Source organism: Sorex araneus, chromosome X (assembly GCF_027595985.1).
Source record: "Sorex araneus isolate mSorAra2 chromosome X, mSorAra2.pri, whole genome shotgun sequence".
NCBI classification, from domain to species: domain Eukaryota; kingdom Metazoa; phylum Chordata; class Mammalia; order Eulipotyphla; family Soricidae; genus Sorex; species Sorex araneus.
In genome coordinates this window covers 267,474,745-267,489,065 of record NC_073313.1, presented here as the reverse complement: position 1 = coordinate 267,489,065, position 14,321 = coordinate 267,474,745, and the positions used below count along the sequence as shown (strand labels likewise).

Here is a 14,321-nt window from a genome sequence, read left to right as displayed (position 1 = left end):
CTCACTCTCTCCAGGGCTGTCCTGTGTGTACACAGTGTGTGCACTCCCTGACTCCCTCACTCTCTCCGGGGCCTTCTCCCTGCATGTACACAGCGTGCGCACTCCCTGGATCCCTGCATGTACACGGCATGCACACTCCCTGGCTCCCTGTATGTACACAGCATGTGCACTCCCTGGCTCCATGCGTGTAAACAGCGTGTGCACTCCCTGACTCCCTCACTCTCTCCGGGGCCTTCTCCCTGCGTGTACACAGCATGTGCACTCCCTGGCTCCCTGCATGTACACGGCATGCACACTCCCTGGCTCCCTGTGTGTACACAGCATGTGCACTCCCTGGCTCCATGCGTGTAAACAGCGTGTACACTCCCTGACTCCCTCACTCTCTCCGGGGCCTTCTCCCTGTGTGTACACAGCACGTGCACTCCCTGGCTCCCTGCATGTACACAGCGCATGCACTCTCTGGCTCCCTGCATATACACAGCGTGTGTAATCCCTGGCTCCCTCGCCCTCTCCAGGGCTGTCCTCCTGTGTGTACGCAGCACGTACACAGCTCAGACCACTCCAGGCTCAGGCTCCTGCAAGGGAGTCAGCCCTCTGCACCCTGGCTCCCTGTATCTCCCCAGGAAGGGCTGAGGGGTGCCCCAGGCTGTGTCCCTAAACCACTGGGCTGTGCTTAGGGTGGGTGGGTCCGACTGTCCACACAGCTGCAGCAGCCAAACCCAGGGCCGAGGGCCAGAGGGCAGCGGGGGCGCGGACAGAGGGACCCCCTTGATTCAGAAGCCCCAGGACACTCTGCCACGGCCCTAGGTCACCGCTCACCCGGGGGAGGGGGCTGGCTCTGGGGTCAGACCTGCACCCCCGCACCCCAATCCACCCCGAGATGCGGCGGGAACCGGCAGCGTCCTCCGGAAAGAGCCGCGGGGCCATGGGAGGGCCGGGACACGGGGGTCAGCGCTTCACCCCGACAGGCCGGCCGGGCCCTGGGTGCAGACCCAAGCACACAGGCCTGGTAGCCCTAGAGGAGCAAGGGACCCCCACACCCAAAGGGGGGCGCACCCCCTCTGCTCGTGGTGGGCTGACCCGGGAAGGACCATATTTTTTGTTTGTTTGTTTTTTGTTTGTTTTTGGGTCACACCCGGCAATGCACAGGGGTTACTCCTGGCTCTACACTCAGGAATTACCCCTGGCAGTGCTCAGGGGACCATATGGGATGCTGGGAATCGAACCTGGGTCGGCCATGTGCAAGGCAAACGCCCTCCCTGCTGTGCTATCACTCTAGCCCCAAGGACCATGTTTAATCTGTTCACGCAAGAGGCTGTGTCCACTCTGGGTCAGCACACACACGTACACACACACACACACACACACACACACACACACACACACACACACACACACACAGAATCCCTCTCTGTCTCTTTCCTCACTTCCTCTCTCCCTCCTTTCCTCCTTCTCTCTCTTTCTTTCTCCCCGCCCCCCCGCCCTCTAAATTTCTTTCAATGAACCCATTTCTGGAGAGAATATAGCAGGCAAGGCGCTTGCTTTGCAGCTTCGCCTGCAGCCGGGCTGGACTCGACCCCCAGCCCCCCGTGTAGTCCCCCGGCCCCCTCCAGGAGTGACCCCCGAGCACAGAGGCCGGAGTCAGCCCTGAGCACCATGGGCTGTGGTCCAAAGCCCCGCCCCCAAGTCAACAAGCCGTCCTGACTTCCCCACACCAAAGCCTCCACTCCCTGCACCGCGGCCCCACCCTTGCACCCACGCGCCCACGCGCCCACGCGGGGAGAGCCCGCGGGCTCACGCCGACGGGCCAAGCGGGCGGCACTCACGGGCTCCAGCTTGAGGTCCTGCAAGATGTCATCGAAATAGTGGAACTCGCTGAGCTCCAGCTCCACCATCTCGTTCTTCAGCTCCAGGACGCGGCCCATGACCGCGTCCAGGATCTTCCGCACCAGCAGGCGCTTCTGGGGGTGCACGACCTGGTCGTACACGTTCTCCAGGTTCCGGAAGACCTGCACGTACTTGATGTAGTAGGTGGCCAGCGTCTGGAAGATGGACACCTGGCTGGTGTGCGGGTCGATCACCTCCGACTCGCTGGCCAGCAGCGCGCTGAGGGCCTCCTGGGCCTGGTGCCACAGCCTGTCGTACATCCTGCGGGACAGGCCCACAGCCGGTCAGAGGGCCACCGCGGGAGGAAGGGTGGGGCTCGGGGCCAACTGGACAGGACTTCACCACCTTGAGTGCGTGTGGTGTGTGTGTGTGCGCGCACGTGTGCGCGGGCGGGGGCGGGACACACCCAAGCCTGAGGCTCTGACTCCACCTGTGTCCTGCGTGTGTGTGTGCGCGTGTGTGTGTGCGTGTGTGTGCGCGCGTGTGTGCATGCGTGCGTGTGTGTGTGCGCGCATGCGTGTGTGCGCGTGTGTGTGCGTGTGTGTGTGCGCGCGCGTGTGTGTGCACGCGTGTGTGCGTGTGTGTGCGTGTGTGTGTGCGCGCGCGTGTGTGTGCACGCGTGTGTGCGTGTGTGTGTGCGCACATGTGTGTGTGCGCGCGTGTGTGCGTGCGCGCGTGTGTGCGCGCGCGCGTGTATGTGTGTGTGTGTGTGCGCGTGTGGGGGCAGGGGTGGGACACTCAAGCCAGAGGCTCTGACTCTGCCTGTGTCCTGCGTGACTGCGCCCGCGGCTTTGGGGTCTGATCAGATTAGTCCAGCTTTCCGTTCTAGGGGCACGCGTGGACCCTCACCACGCCACGCAGCCCACGGCATCACACCCACCCGAGAGGTGCGAGGCCGAGTGCCACGAGATTGTCTCTCAAAACCAAGACGCCAGGGGAACTGCACTTCCTGACTTGCCGCTACTATAACCAAAGGGGCTCTGGGCCCGGAGGGACGGAACTAGATCGGCAGATGTAGGAACAGAGGGGCCGGGGGTTACTGAGGGGGAGCAAAGACAGTCTCTTCAGCGAAGCATCCTGGGAAGACAGGGTAGCCACAGGCAAAAGTGATAACTAAACAAAAGAAACCCAGCTGTACCTATCACCACACAGGAAAGTTGATTCCTGTGGAGCGAGGGCCTGGAGGTTACAGCAGAATCCACAAGAATAGCCACAACAATAGACAGAAGCAGAACCTGCCACGCCCCTGGCGAAAGCAGAGCAGGTCTCCAGGTGTGGAGGTCAGAGGTGACGTCACTAAGGTGACTCCACCAGCAAAGATAAGACAAATGACGGGAAGGACGTCACACTTAACAGTTCTTACATGCTAAGAAACTGGGATAAAACGGAAAAGATGCCCTCCCTAACCGAATGGGGAAACAGCCACACCACAGGTCAAATAAGTATCCAAGGCAGATAAAGCACTCACAGAACCCAACAACAACAAGCCAAGGACCCCCTCGACGACCGGGGGCCCAGAGAGCCAGGAGTGAGCCCTGAGCACCGCCAGGTGTGGCCCCAAAACAAAGCAAAACAGGAAGAGAGGATGAAGAGACCTTCCTTGAAGAGGGTATTCGGACAGTGGCCAGTCAGCAGGTGACATTGTGCCCCTCGGCACGGGTGAGGAGGGAAACGCACGACACTCGGAAGACGAGACACAGGGAAATGCACATCAAGACGAAGATGAGACACACCATCTCACACGGTGAGCAGGACGGGAGAGACGAGCCCGGCAGCGTGGCCGGGAAGGCAGGAAGCGCCTTTCGCTCGCTGCGGGCGGCCGGCATCCGCCCAGCTTCTCAGAGGGCCGTGGAGAACCTTCTCGACACACAAAGCTTCTGTGGGACGCAGTCGCCCCGCTTCTCGGCATCTGCCCCCAAACACGGAAACGTCCATTCAAAGAAACGGAGGAACACTTGAGGTTCATTGTCGCCCCCAGTGCCAAAGGCAGGACCTGAAGCCCCCCCCAACACCCAGAGACGGACGACTGGGCCAAGAGGGGGGGCAGGGTCAGCCCCAGAGGAATATGACGGAGTGTAAGAACAGGCAGTGGCGGAGCGTCTTGTTTATAGTTTTCTTTTTTAAATTTATTTTAAATTTTGTGTTTGTATTTTCTTGTTACAGGCCAAGGATATTCAGTTTGCGGTAGTCCAGTTGTTTATCTGGACTTTTTTGTTGGCTTTTAGGTCACGTCTGGCACTGCTCAGGGCTTACTCCTGGGTCTGTGCTCAGGGATCGTTCCTGGTGGGGCCGAGGGGACCCCATGCAGTGCCAGGGCTGGAACGTGGCTAGCGAGCGCCCTACCCACTGTGCTCTCTCTCTGGCCCCGGTTTTACATTCATCTCCTTTGCAGTTAGAGTGGAACCCCCAGAGGCCTCTGCAAAGCTGATCTCCAGAAATGTTTCACACAAGTTTTCTTCTGTGAAGTCTGTGGTGTGGGGGCTGCACACAGGCACTGGATGCATTTCCCCGCGTGTCTGAGGGGGTGAGTGGGAACAGTGCATTCTTGAGTGGCTACAAGCATCCCGTCTCCCCACCTTCACTGGGCACCAGATTTTCCTGTTCCAGCAAACAGTCTTGGACCCTTACTCACAGTCTGGCTCTTCAGTTCTGTTCCCATCACTTCAAGGGTCTGTATTTATCCCGGCAGAGACAGTTACTGAGTCACCGTCACTTTGTAACACCCTGGGAAGTCAAGTGACACGTGCCTTTCTTTTTTCTTCTCTGTTCTTCTGGAATTGTTTTACTATTCAAGCTCTTTGTGATTCCATGGAAACCTTGCATTCTGTTCCATTTCCGTGAGGCAGTTCACTGAAATGAGGTGACACTGAATCTAGGTGAGGGATTCAGTAAGACGAACGGCCTGACTCCCTCATTCTCCCACCCACGGTGAGACCCTCCCTAAATCTTCTCATGGCTTAGGCTAGATCTTGCAACAATATCTTGTCAAGGTAATTACATCAGTTTTTGTTATACTTGTTTGACAAGTGAAATACAAAAACAAAATAAGTTTCTCTGCTAAACTTACTCCCGAGTATTTAGTTCTTTTGGACGTAATTATAAATAAAACTGTTTTTTACTTTTCCAAGTGTCATTTTGCACATACAGCAATGAAACAGCTTTTTATACACTGATTTTGTCAGCTACTTCGTTGTACTCATTTCTAACTGCTTTGTTGGGATCTACATACATACACACATCATCATCATATTATCTGCGACTAATGGTAGGTTCACTTTTTAGTTTTCAGTCTGGATTTCTTCTCATTCCTTTTGCTGTCTAATTGCTCAGGCTAAGACCTAATGCCAGGTTAAACACAAAGAATGAGAGTACAAACTTGTCTTCCTCCTGATTGAAAAGGATTTTTATTTCCCCACGGAGTATGATATTAGCTAGATGTCCGGACTAGACGGTCAGTGTTATGCTGAGCTATGCCCCTTCGGTCCCCACTCTATTGAGAGTTTTTAATCATAGATGTGTGTGGGTCTCGGGAAACGCTTTCTCAGCATCTATTGACACCCTCCAATATCAATTCTTTTATTGGCACAGTGTAATTGCAATAGTGTCACGTGCTGATAGATTTGGAATATTCGAGCATCCCGATATCTCTGGGGTAGCCCCTGGTCATGATGCATGAGCCTTGGAATGAGGGGGAAATCTGAGTTTCTAAAATTTTGCTGGATGTCTGCATTTACATTCATCAGAGATCGCTCCGTGCCTTCACTCTTCACGTGACTTCCTAGTTTGGATCGGTTATCAATGCAACACTGGCTTCAAAAAATGTGTTTGGAAGCATCCTTTGTCTCTTGTCTCTAAGGGGCTGAGAACAGGCTTCAGTTCTTAACAAATGTGAGATTCACTGGTCAGAGATGCAGGGGAGGGTTCTGGCGGGGGTTCTGGCGATGGCTGTGCTTGCTGAGGCTTTGGACTGAGGTTTTGGCTCCTTCCGTGACTGGACTTGTGAAGACTGACTCAGGTTTTCTTGTTTCCCAGTGGGGAAGTTCAGGCCTGCCCTGATTCCCATGGGGATCCCGGGGCTCTGCCTCACTGCCCTGGCGAGTCCTGTTCCCACACAGGCAGAAATACCGACACACACAGTGTGCCTGCCTGCACCAGGGCCTGCCAGCCTCAGGCAGCCCCTCGCTGCCGGTGGCACTGCTGCTGGCGGTGACAGTGATGGAGATGATGGTGAGGGGGTGAAAGTGGTGATGGTGGCGCTGATGGGAGTGATGGTGGCGGATATGGATACTGATGGTGATGGTGATGGTGCTGATGGGAGTGACAGTGGTGCTGATGATGGTGGTGCTGATGGGAGTAATGGTGGTGGTGATACTGATACTGATACTGATGGTGATGGTGATGGTGGTGATGGTGGTGCTGATGGGAGTAATGTTGGTGGTGATACTGATACTGATGGTGATGGTGGTGCTGATGGTGGTGATGGTGGTGCTGATGATGGTGGTGCTGATGGGAGTAATGTTGGTGGTGATACTGATACTGATACTGATGGTGATGGTGATGGTGGTGCTGATGGGAGTGACAGTGGTGCTGATGTTGGTGGTGCTGATGGTGGCACTGATGGGAGTGATGGTGGCGGATATGGATACTGATGGTGATGGTGATGGTGCTGATGGGAGTGACAGCAGTGCTGATGATGGTGGTGCTGATGGGAGTAATGTTGGTGGTGATACTGATACTGATGGTGATGGTGATGGTGGTGATGGTGATGCTGATGGGAGTGACAGTGGTACTGATGTTGGTGGTGCTGATGGTGGCACTGATGGGAGTGATGGTGGCGGATATGGATACTGATGGTGATGGTGATGGTGCTGATGGGAGTGACAGCAGTGCTGATGATGGTGGTGCTGATGGGAGTAATGTTGGTGGTGATACTGATACTGATACTGATGGTGATGGTGATGGTGGTGATGGTGGTGCTGATGGGAGTAATGGTGGTGATACTGATACTGATGGTGATGGTGGTGATGGTGGTGCTGATGGGAGTAATGTTGGTGGTGGTGATACTGATACTGATGGTGATGGTGGTGATGGTGGTACTGATGGGAGTGACAGTGGTGCTGATGTTGGTGGTGCTGATGGTGGCACTGATGGGAGTGATGGTGGTAGTGATACTGATACTGATACTGATGGTGGTGGTGGAGGGGAAAGTGGTCACGATGGCAGTAATGACGATGCTGATGAAGGCGGTGGTGGTGACTATTTACTTCCATGTCATGTCGGTCACTGTTCCCAGCACTTTATATATACTAAGTCATAATCTTTAACAACTTGGAGAGGGGTAGTAGTAGTATTACTCCAGTTTACAGATGAGGAAACTGAGGCCTGGAGAAGTCATCGCTCAAGTGGAGGAATGAGATTTCTCTCCGGCATCCTGACTCCGGAGCTCATGTGACGGATCCTGACTGTGACCGGATGTGAGGGGCCCCAGGAAAGGAAGATCCAGGACTGAAACGGCCTTTTCTCCTCTCCCCGGGCACCTCCCCAGTTTAGCTCCTGAATGTGGCCTCTGGCCCCTCCATCCGCTGGGTGCTAGTCCAGAGTCCTCCCAACTTAGCAAGACTTAAGAACATACTGCCAGTGCAAGGAATAAATCTGTCAAACATATCGGAGAGAGCACTGTTGGGAGAGCCGGAGCCCCCGTGGGCCCTTCCCCTTGACCAAGCACATAAAAGAACAACAGCAACGAAGCAGAACTGCCCATCTGCTGGGGCATCGGGAATGTCCTGGGAATTCTGGGGTCTCACCTAAAGACAAGCAAGCGGGGGGAGGGGAGGGTGCAGCTAGAGACGGGGAGGGCGGGGCCGGGCTGTGACTGTCCCGCCAGTCTCTGAGCACCGTCCCCAGCTACCACGGCCTCGGCTTCCAGAACCTGAGAGCGGCTGAGTGGGCGCAGAGCCCCGGCCTCCTCACGGCCCCGCGACCCCCGGGACCTGGGTGGGAGGTCCCAGCCGCACATTCCCCCTGAGCTCAGTGAGCCCCCGGGCCCCCCGGTGAGGTGTCACCCCCCCGCCCCCAGCAGGGACGGCGTTTCAGGAGTCTCGGGTCACTGCTGCTTCACGCTCTGCGTTTCCACCTCGCCCAGGGCCCGGCCGGACCCAGAGGACCAGCGTCTCCGAGGCGGTGAGCTGCCAGCACATGCTGCGCCAGACCAGTGCCCCCCACAGACACCAGCCACGGAGGGGCGCTTCGAAGCGCTGATGGCCAGAGACTGGACGCGTGACAGCAGCCAGACACGGAGAGCGGGGCCTGCCCGCAGCGGCAGACAGGCAGGACCCGGCGGGCTGGGGGGGCCGCAGAGCTACCCGCAGGACAGGCTGGCCAGGGGCAGGCGCCGGCTCGCACGCAGTCAGCCCGGTTTGAGCCCCGACGCCCCATAAGGCCCCCAGCCTCCACCTGGGTGCTCCCTGAGCACTGGCAGGCATTGCTCAAGACCCAAACAGAGCCCTGGTGGGAGTGACACAGTGGCCAAGCCACCGCATAGGCAGAGGCCAAGTGGCCTGTCCACCATGAGCAAGCTCGGGCCTGCTGGGCCCTGCACTGGGTGCAGACTGCCCCCCGCACCCCGGCTGATTCTGCCATGCACTGGGCGGGTGCAGGGGAATCCCGGGGCTGAGTGCCAGGCCCTGCCGGGCCTCTCCTGGACACGGGTGGGCTGGCGGACACCGACGCATGCCCTGGGCCTTCCCCCGTGGCCAGCAGGAGACTGAGGCCACCGCAGTGTCTCCATGGTCCCCGAGTCACTTCCAGAACATTCTCTCTCCCTTCCTCTCCCTCTAACGTTGATCTCGCCTCTGCGCGTGGGGAGAACCCCCCCAGCTCCATTTCCCTGCTCATCCGTGGGCACACCAGCAGCTTCTCACGTGCCCCGGCCAACCACCAGCGCTCAGAGGTCATCCCGGGGCCGCGGGGCCTATCCCAGGCGGGGGTGACCCCAGGGCCCCTCCTCGGCCCCTTCCTCTGCACAGGGCGTTTCAGCAGACCCCAGTGAGCCCCCTGACGGTCGCATGAAGGACCACTATGCCCTGCAGTGAGCGGGGGTGGGCCGGGGTCTCCCCGATTCCCACCAGCACCAAACTGGGGGTCCTCGCCCCTGGGGCAGAGGTGACTTAGCCCCAAGGCCTGCGGCTGTCCTGAATGAATGAATGAATGAATGAATGAATGAATGAATGAATGAATGAATGAATGAATGAATGAATGAGACCCCCAAGGCAGTCTCGGGCAGGGGTCCGCGCGTCTGACCCTCCCGGGACCAAGAGCCGAGCGGGACCCCGCGCGGAGTTTCACCTCCCGCTGCTGAAACTCTAACAGAGCCCCCAGGCGGGCGCAGAGCAGCAGGCGCGGGGGGCGCGGGCGGGCCGGGCCGGTCACTCACGCGTTGGACATGGCCGGTCGCTCGGGCGTCCACGCCGCGGGGCCCGCTCGGACTCTCCCTCCCTCTCCAGGGCCGGAACGCGCTTCCACGGCTGCAGGCGAGCGCGGGCAGGGGCGTCGCCTAGCAACGGGGATGCCGCGCGTGCGCAGAGCCGGCCCCGCGCCGCGCGCTTGCGCAGCCGTTTCCACGGCAACCGCAGGGGACGCCGCGACGGCTCGCGGGTGTGGGTCGGGGGCTGCTGGGTCGGGACGTGCGGGTGGACGGGCTGAGTCCACCCCAGGCCGGCCGGCTTCGCAGCCCCACGGCTCCAGGACCTGCAGGTTCTTGGCCTGGGACGAGGCACGGCCTGGTCGCAGCCTCAGTTTACCCATCTGTAAGATGGGCTGTCGGCCGTCGGTTCCGAGGTCGGCAGATGGTGCAGTGAGTGTCTGCTGTCGCCGTGCCCCGCTATGACATGACGCTGGACGGTCCGCGGAGATCCCTGCGACTGTGCATCGCAGGGTCTGTCCCCACTCGAGAATAATCGCCAAAGAGGGAGAGTGCAGGGGAAGGCATCGCCTCACCCCCCACCACACACACACCCGGAATCCCCACGGTTCCCAAGCGCCCCCCACCTGTCTCCTTCCTAAATAGCCAGTACTTTATTTTTTAATTTTCATTTATTTTGTATTTTAATGAATCCAGTGAGGTACAGTTACAGACTTACAGACTTTCGTGACTGTGTTTCGGTCATACAGTGCTCGAGCACCCACCCTCTGCCAGTGCCCCCGGTGTCCCTCCCTCCCTCCGTGTCCCCCGCCCCGGGGCAGGCAGGTTCCCTCCCTCCCTCCTCGTGGGTGCCAAGGTGCGGCTCAGGCAGTGAGGGCCGCCGCGTTTACAAGCCGACACCAGGAACCCGAGGAGGGCCGCAGGGCTGGGCCGAGGGCCAGGGAAGGGGGCGCTGGGCTGGGCCCCGCGCGTGTCCCTGGGACCCGCGACCCCGCACAGCAGAGCAGCTCTGAGCACCGCGGCCTGGGGCCGAGCGTGTCACGTCAGGAAACATTCCCAAAGCGGAGGCCGAGCACTGCAGGCGAGAGCCCTCACCGCGTGCCCAGCGCCGGGGTTGGCCCTGGGCCCCAGAGACAGCAGAGACCAGCCGGGCCCAGGGCACCGTGGTCACCGCCAGGTGGGAGGTGGTGGTGGGCGGCCAGGGTGTGGGGAGGCGTGGCCAGGGGGTTTCTGCTCCTGCTGAGTTCCTCCCCGAGACAGTGGCCAGTCCCCGAGACAGTGGCCAGTCCCCCCGTGACAGTGGCCAGTCCCCGAGACAGTGGCCAGTCCCCCTGTGACAGTGGCCAGTCCCCCGTGACAGTGGCCAGTCTCCCGTGACAGTGGTCAGTCCCTGTGACAGTGGCCAGTCCCCCGAGACAGTGGCCAGTCCCCGTGACAGTGGCCAGTCCCCGTGACAGTGGCCAGTCCCCCGTGACAGTGGTCAGTCCCTGTGACAGTGGCCAGTCCCCCGAGACAGTGGCCAGTCCCCTGAGACAGTGGCCAGTCCCCCGAGACAGTGGCCATCCCCCCGAGACAGTGGCCAGTCCCCGAGACAGTGGCCAGTCCCCGTGACAGTGGCCAGTCCCCGTGACAGTGGCCAGTCCTCGAGACAGTGGCCAGTCCCCCCGTGACAGTGGCCAGTCCCCATGACAGTGGCCAGTCCCCCCGTGACAGTGGCCAGTCCCCCTGACAGTGGCCAGTCCCCCCGTGACAGTGGCCAGTCCCCCGTGACAGTGGCCAGTCCCCATGACAGTGGCCAGTCCCCCGGTGACAGTGGCCAGTCCCCCTGACAGTAGCCAGTCCCCCCGTGACAGTGGCCAGTCCCCCGTGACAGTGGCCAGTCCCCAAGACAGTGGCCAGTCCCCCGAGACAGTGGCCAGTCCCCCCGTGACAGTGGTCAGTCCCCCAAGACAGTGGCCAGTCCCCCTGTGACAGTGGCCAGTCCCCGAGACAGTGGCCAGTCCCTGTGACAGTGGCCAGTCCCCAGCAGGCCTGGCCGGGTCCTGCGGCCCTCTCCTGGGGGCGGTCAGCTGTGAACCCTGAAACAGGTCTTGCTGGGTTGTGCCCGGGGTCCTCCTGAGTCTGCCCAGGCCCCCCAGTCCTCCTTCCTGGTCCCCTGAGCCTGGCTCCCCCAAGGCTGAGGTTCCAGGGCCTCGTCCGCGCTGACCACTCTGCTGCCCTGCCGTGGCTGCCCTTGTCCCCGGTCCTGGGGGTCCCGACACACAGGAGCCGAGTCTGGTCCTGGAGCTGCCCCGCTGCCAGCCGGCCCCCTGGGAGGCCTCACTTTCCCCCCAACAACCGCGGTCACCAGGACCCCTGGTTTGCCTTTTGGGGGGCCCGGCTTCACCCTGGCCTGGACCCCCGGGGCCTCAAGAACCCAAACCCTGAGCAGCCCTGCGGGACCTGTTCCGGCCACTGGGGGGCGCACGAGCAGACAGCACGGGCCTCTGGGTGGCTGTGCAGGGCGACCCCCACCCTCTGGGGCCCCGCCAGCGACTCAAGGCTTTCCTGGGAGGGACCGGCAGGGCTGGCCAGAGCGGGGGCTGCAGCTGCCCGCGGGCCCTTGCACGGCCCCGTCCCTCCCGGAAGACAGGAAAGAGGCCTGTGTGTGTCTGAGGCTCAGGGCTGCTGTGTGTTGGTGGGGGGGGGGAGGACCCGATGCCGTCCCCCTCCCCCTCGCGCGGCGGGTCCCCAGATGGCCACTTTGCATGTCTCGTCCTCTGGCAGCAGGTGGCTTGTGAGCCTGAGGCCACAGCTGGGGCCGGGGGCCGGGAGGGACGTGCAGGTGCCCGTGCTCGGGGAGAGGGCGGCACCCAGCTCGGTCCCGAGACGCGGGGCTGCGCGACAGGGTCCGAGGGGACACGCCCCCGGCCCCCCGGGGCTGGGCAGCAGGTGTCCACTGGACGTGGCTAGGCGAGCCCGGCTCAGAGCCGGTGCCGTGGGGCGGCGCTGGCGTCCACTGTCCCTAGCTGACCCCCATGTCCGGGCCCCTGGCCTGTGTCCCAGCCGGGGCCGCAGCTGGGGGAGACCGAGGCCCGGCCACCGGCGCTGCCCCCCACGCAGTCCCGGGCAGCCCTGACAGGTGCCCGGGGCTCATTGTTGCTGGGCTGGTGCTGACCGTCCGGCCGGACGCGTCCCCGGGGCTGGGGGCCCGGGCCAAGCGGGACGGGCCTGGGAACCCTGGCCGCTGTGACAATAGCGTCCCCAGGGCCGCCCGGGCTGGAAATGAGTCGTCCCTGCGGCCACTGCAGAGGCCGTGCCAGGCCCCCCTCCCCCGGCCGGGGGTGTGAGCACTGTCAGCGCGGGTTTCTCGGCCCGTCCTGGGGCCAGAGGGTATCCGAACCCGGAGCGAGCTGACGTCCAACGCGCGTCACTTCCACAGGGAAGTGAGTGTGTCGGCGGGAGCGTGCTTCCCCGCAGCCGCCCTGACGGGCTATAAATAACCCTGCCAGTGTGAGAAAAAGAGAAATAAAGTGGAAGCGGAACCGGCCCGAGGCAGGATGCACGTGTTTGCTGGGATTATCCTGTTTTCTCACAAACACGGGCAGCCCCCTCTCAGGTGCGGGGTCAGCCTCATTGTTCCACCACCTGCTGCCTGGGAACGGGCCCACTGAGCGCGGGAATCCTGGTGGCTGGCCCGCCAGGGTCGGCTTCTGAATGGGCACCCGGCCTGTGTTGTTGTTTTGCTCCGTTTCCATTGGCCCCGGCCCCCCCCCCCGTTTCCCCGGGCCACACAATGCCACAATACCCCCAAGACACAATAGTTCTGGGTGCTGTGGGTCGGAAGCGGGTTACAAATAGCAGCCGCATTGTGCGCGGAACAAAAGTGAGAGAGTCGGGAGGCTGACTGAGACACTCGGTGGCCCCGGCCCAGAGGCCACGGAGCCTCCGAGCAAAGCACTAGGCCGCGGGGGCTGGGAAAGAGCCCGGCCAGGTCCCCAGAAATGCCCTCTTGGTTCTCAAAGGCCGGACAGGGGCCCAGCCCCCCCATCCCCCCGCAAACACCTCTTACCCCCTTCTCCGGGCGAGTGTCGCCCCGCTTCGTCTATGCCTCTCTCTCCCGGGGTGTCGGTGCTCTGTCCCGGCTGGACGCACAGGCCCTCACAGCAAGGGGGGGGGGCATGTCGGGACTGCCCGGACATCAAATGGTTCACACGACCCCTCGGCCCCGCTGGCTGGAGCAGAGAACTTGGCTTGGAAGACCCCGGGAACAGACGGGCCCACGGTGGCCCCGGGCAGCTGTTTGCTTCCGTTTCCAATGCCCAGGAAATGGCTTCAGACACGGGCAATGACCCGACACACGGGTTAGACACAGAACCCACACGGGGACAGCGGGCGTCTGTGGCACTTAAGCTGGGCGTGTAGGACATTTTCTCAAGGTTCAAGAGAGACGAGATTCGGGGCTGGAGCGATAGCACCGCGGGGAGGGCGTTTGCCTTGCACGCGGCCGACCCGGGTTCAAATCCCAGCATCCCAGCATCCCTGAGCACCGCCAGGGGTGATTCCTGAGTGCAGAGCCAGGAGTGACCCCTGTGCATTGCTGGGTGTGACCCAAAAAGAAAAAAAAAAAAAGAGAGAGATGAGATTCGCCGCCTCCTCCGGGGTCCAAAGCCTCCTGGTTGGCTGGAGATCCTGCGTGTGTCTATCAGACACTCCCTGCAGCCCCCTCCCTCTGTGGGGCTTTTCTAAAGCAGTGTAACCGCGTGGGTGTGTTGGAAGCACGTTCTCGGCACCGCGCTAAGCGGAATCCTGGGGCGGCAGCTCCGGCGCGTCCCCACCCGCCCCTTTCTGAGGCTCGGGGGCTTGATCAGGACTGGGATTCACTTGGGGGCCGTTTCCTGCTCCTGCCTAGAAAGAAGAAGCCCCACAGGTGACGCCTCGTCCTTCTGGAACCTGCCGGCTCAGTCAGACCCGAGAGACAAGGGTAGGGCGAGCGGTCTGCACGGCACCCAAAGAAACGCAAATAAAATATGCC

The 14,321-nt window shown here is 61.0% G+C and overlaps 1 protein-coding gene across 1 annotated transcript in view; it reads right to left on the bottom strand.

Annotated features, from left to right (window-relative positions):
* The window catches only part of IQCA1 (IQ motif containing with AAA domain 1), an 88,256-nt gene extending 78,885 nt beyond the window's left edge, over positions 1 to 9,371 (bottom strand). Inside the window, exons 1-2 of the mRNA XM_004610895.2 lie at positions 9,320 to 9,371; positions 1,827 to 2,148 (exon numbers count right to left, since the gene is read on the bottom strand). Of these exons, the coding sequence (XP_004610952.2) occupies positions 1,827 to 2,148; positions 9,320 to 9,330 (333 nt within the window). The 5' untranslated portion in view covers positions 9,331 to 9,371. The remainder of the gene's footprint in view (positions 1 to 1,826; positions 2,149 to 9,319) is intronic.
* Positions 9,372 to 14,321: the final 4,950 nt, after the last annotated feature.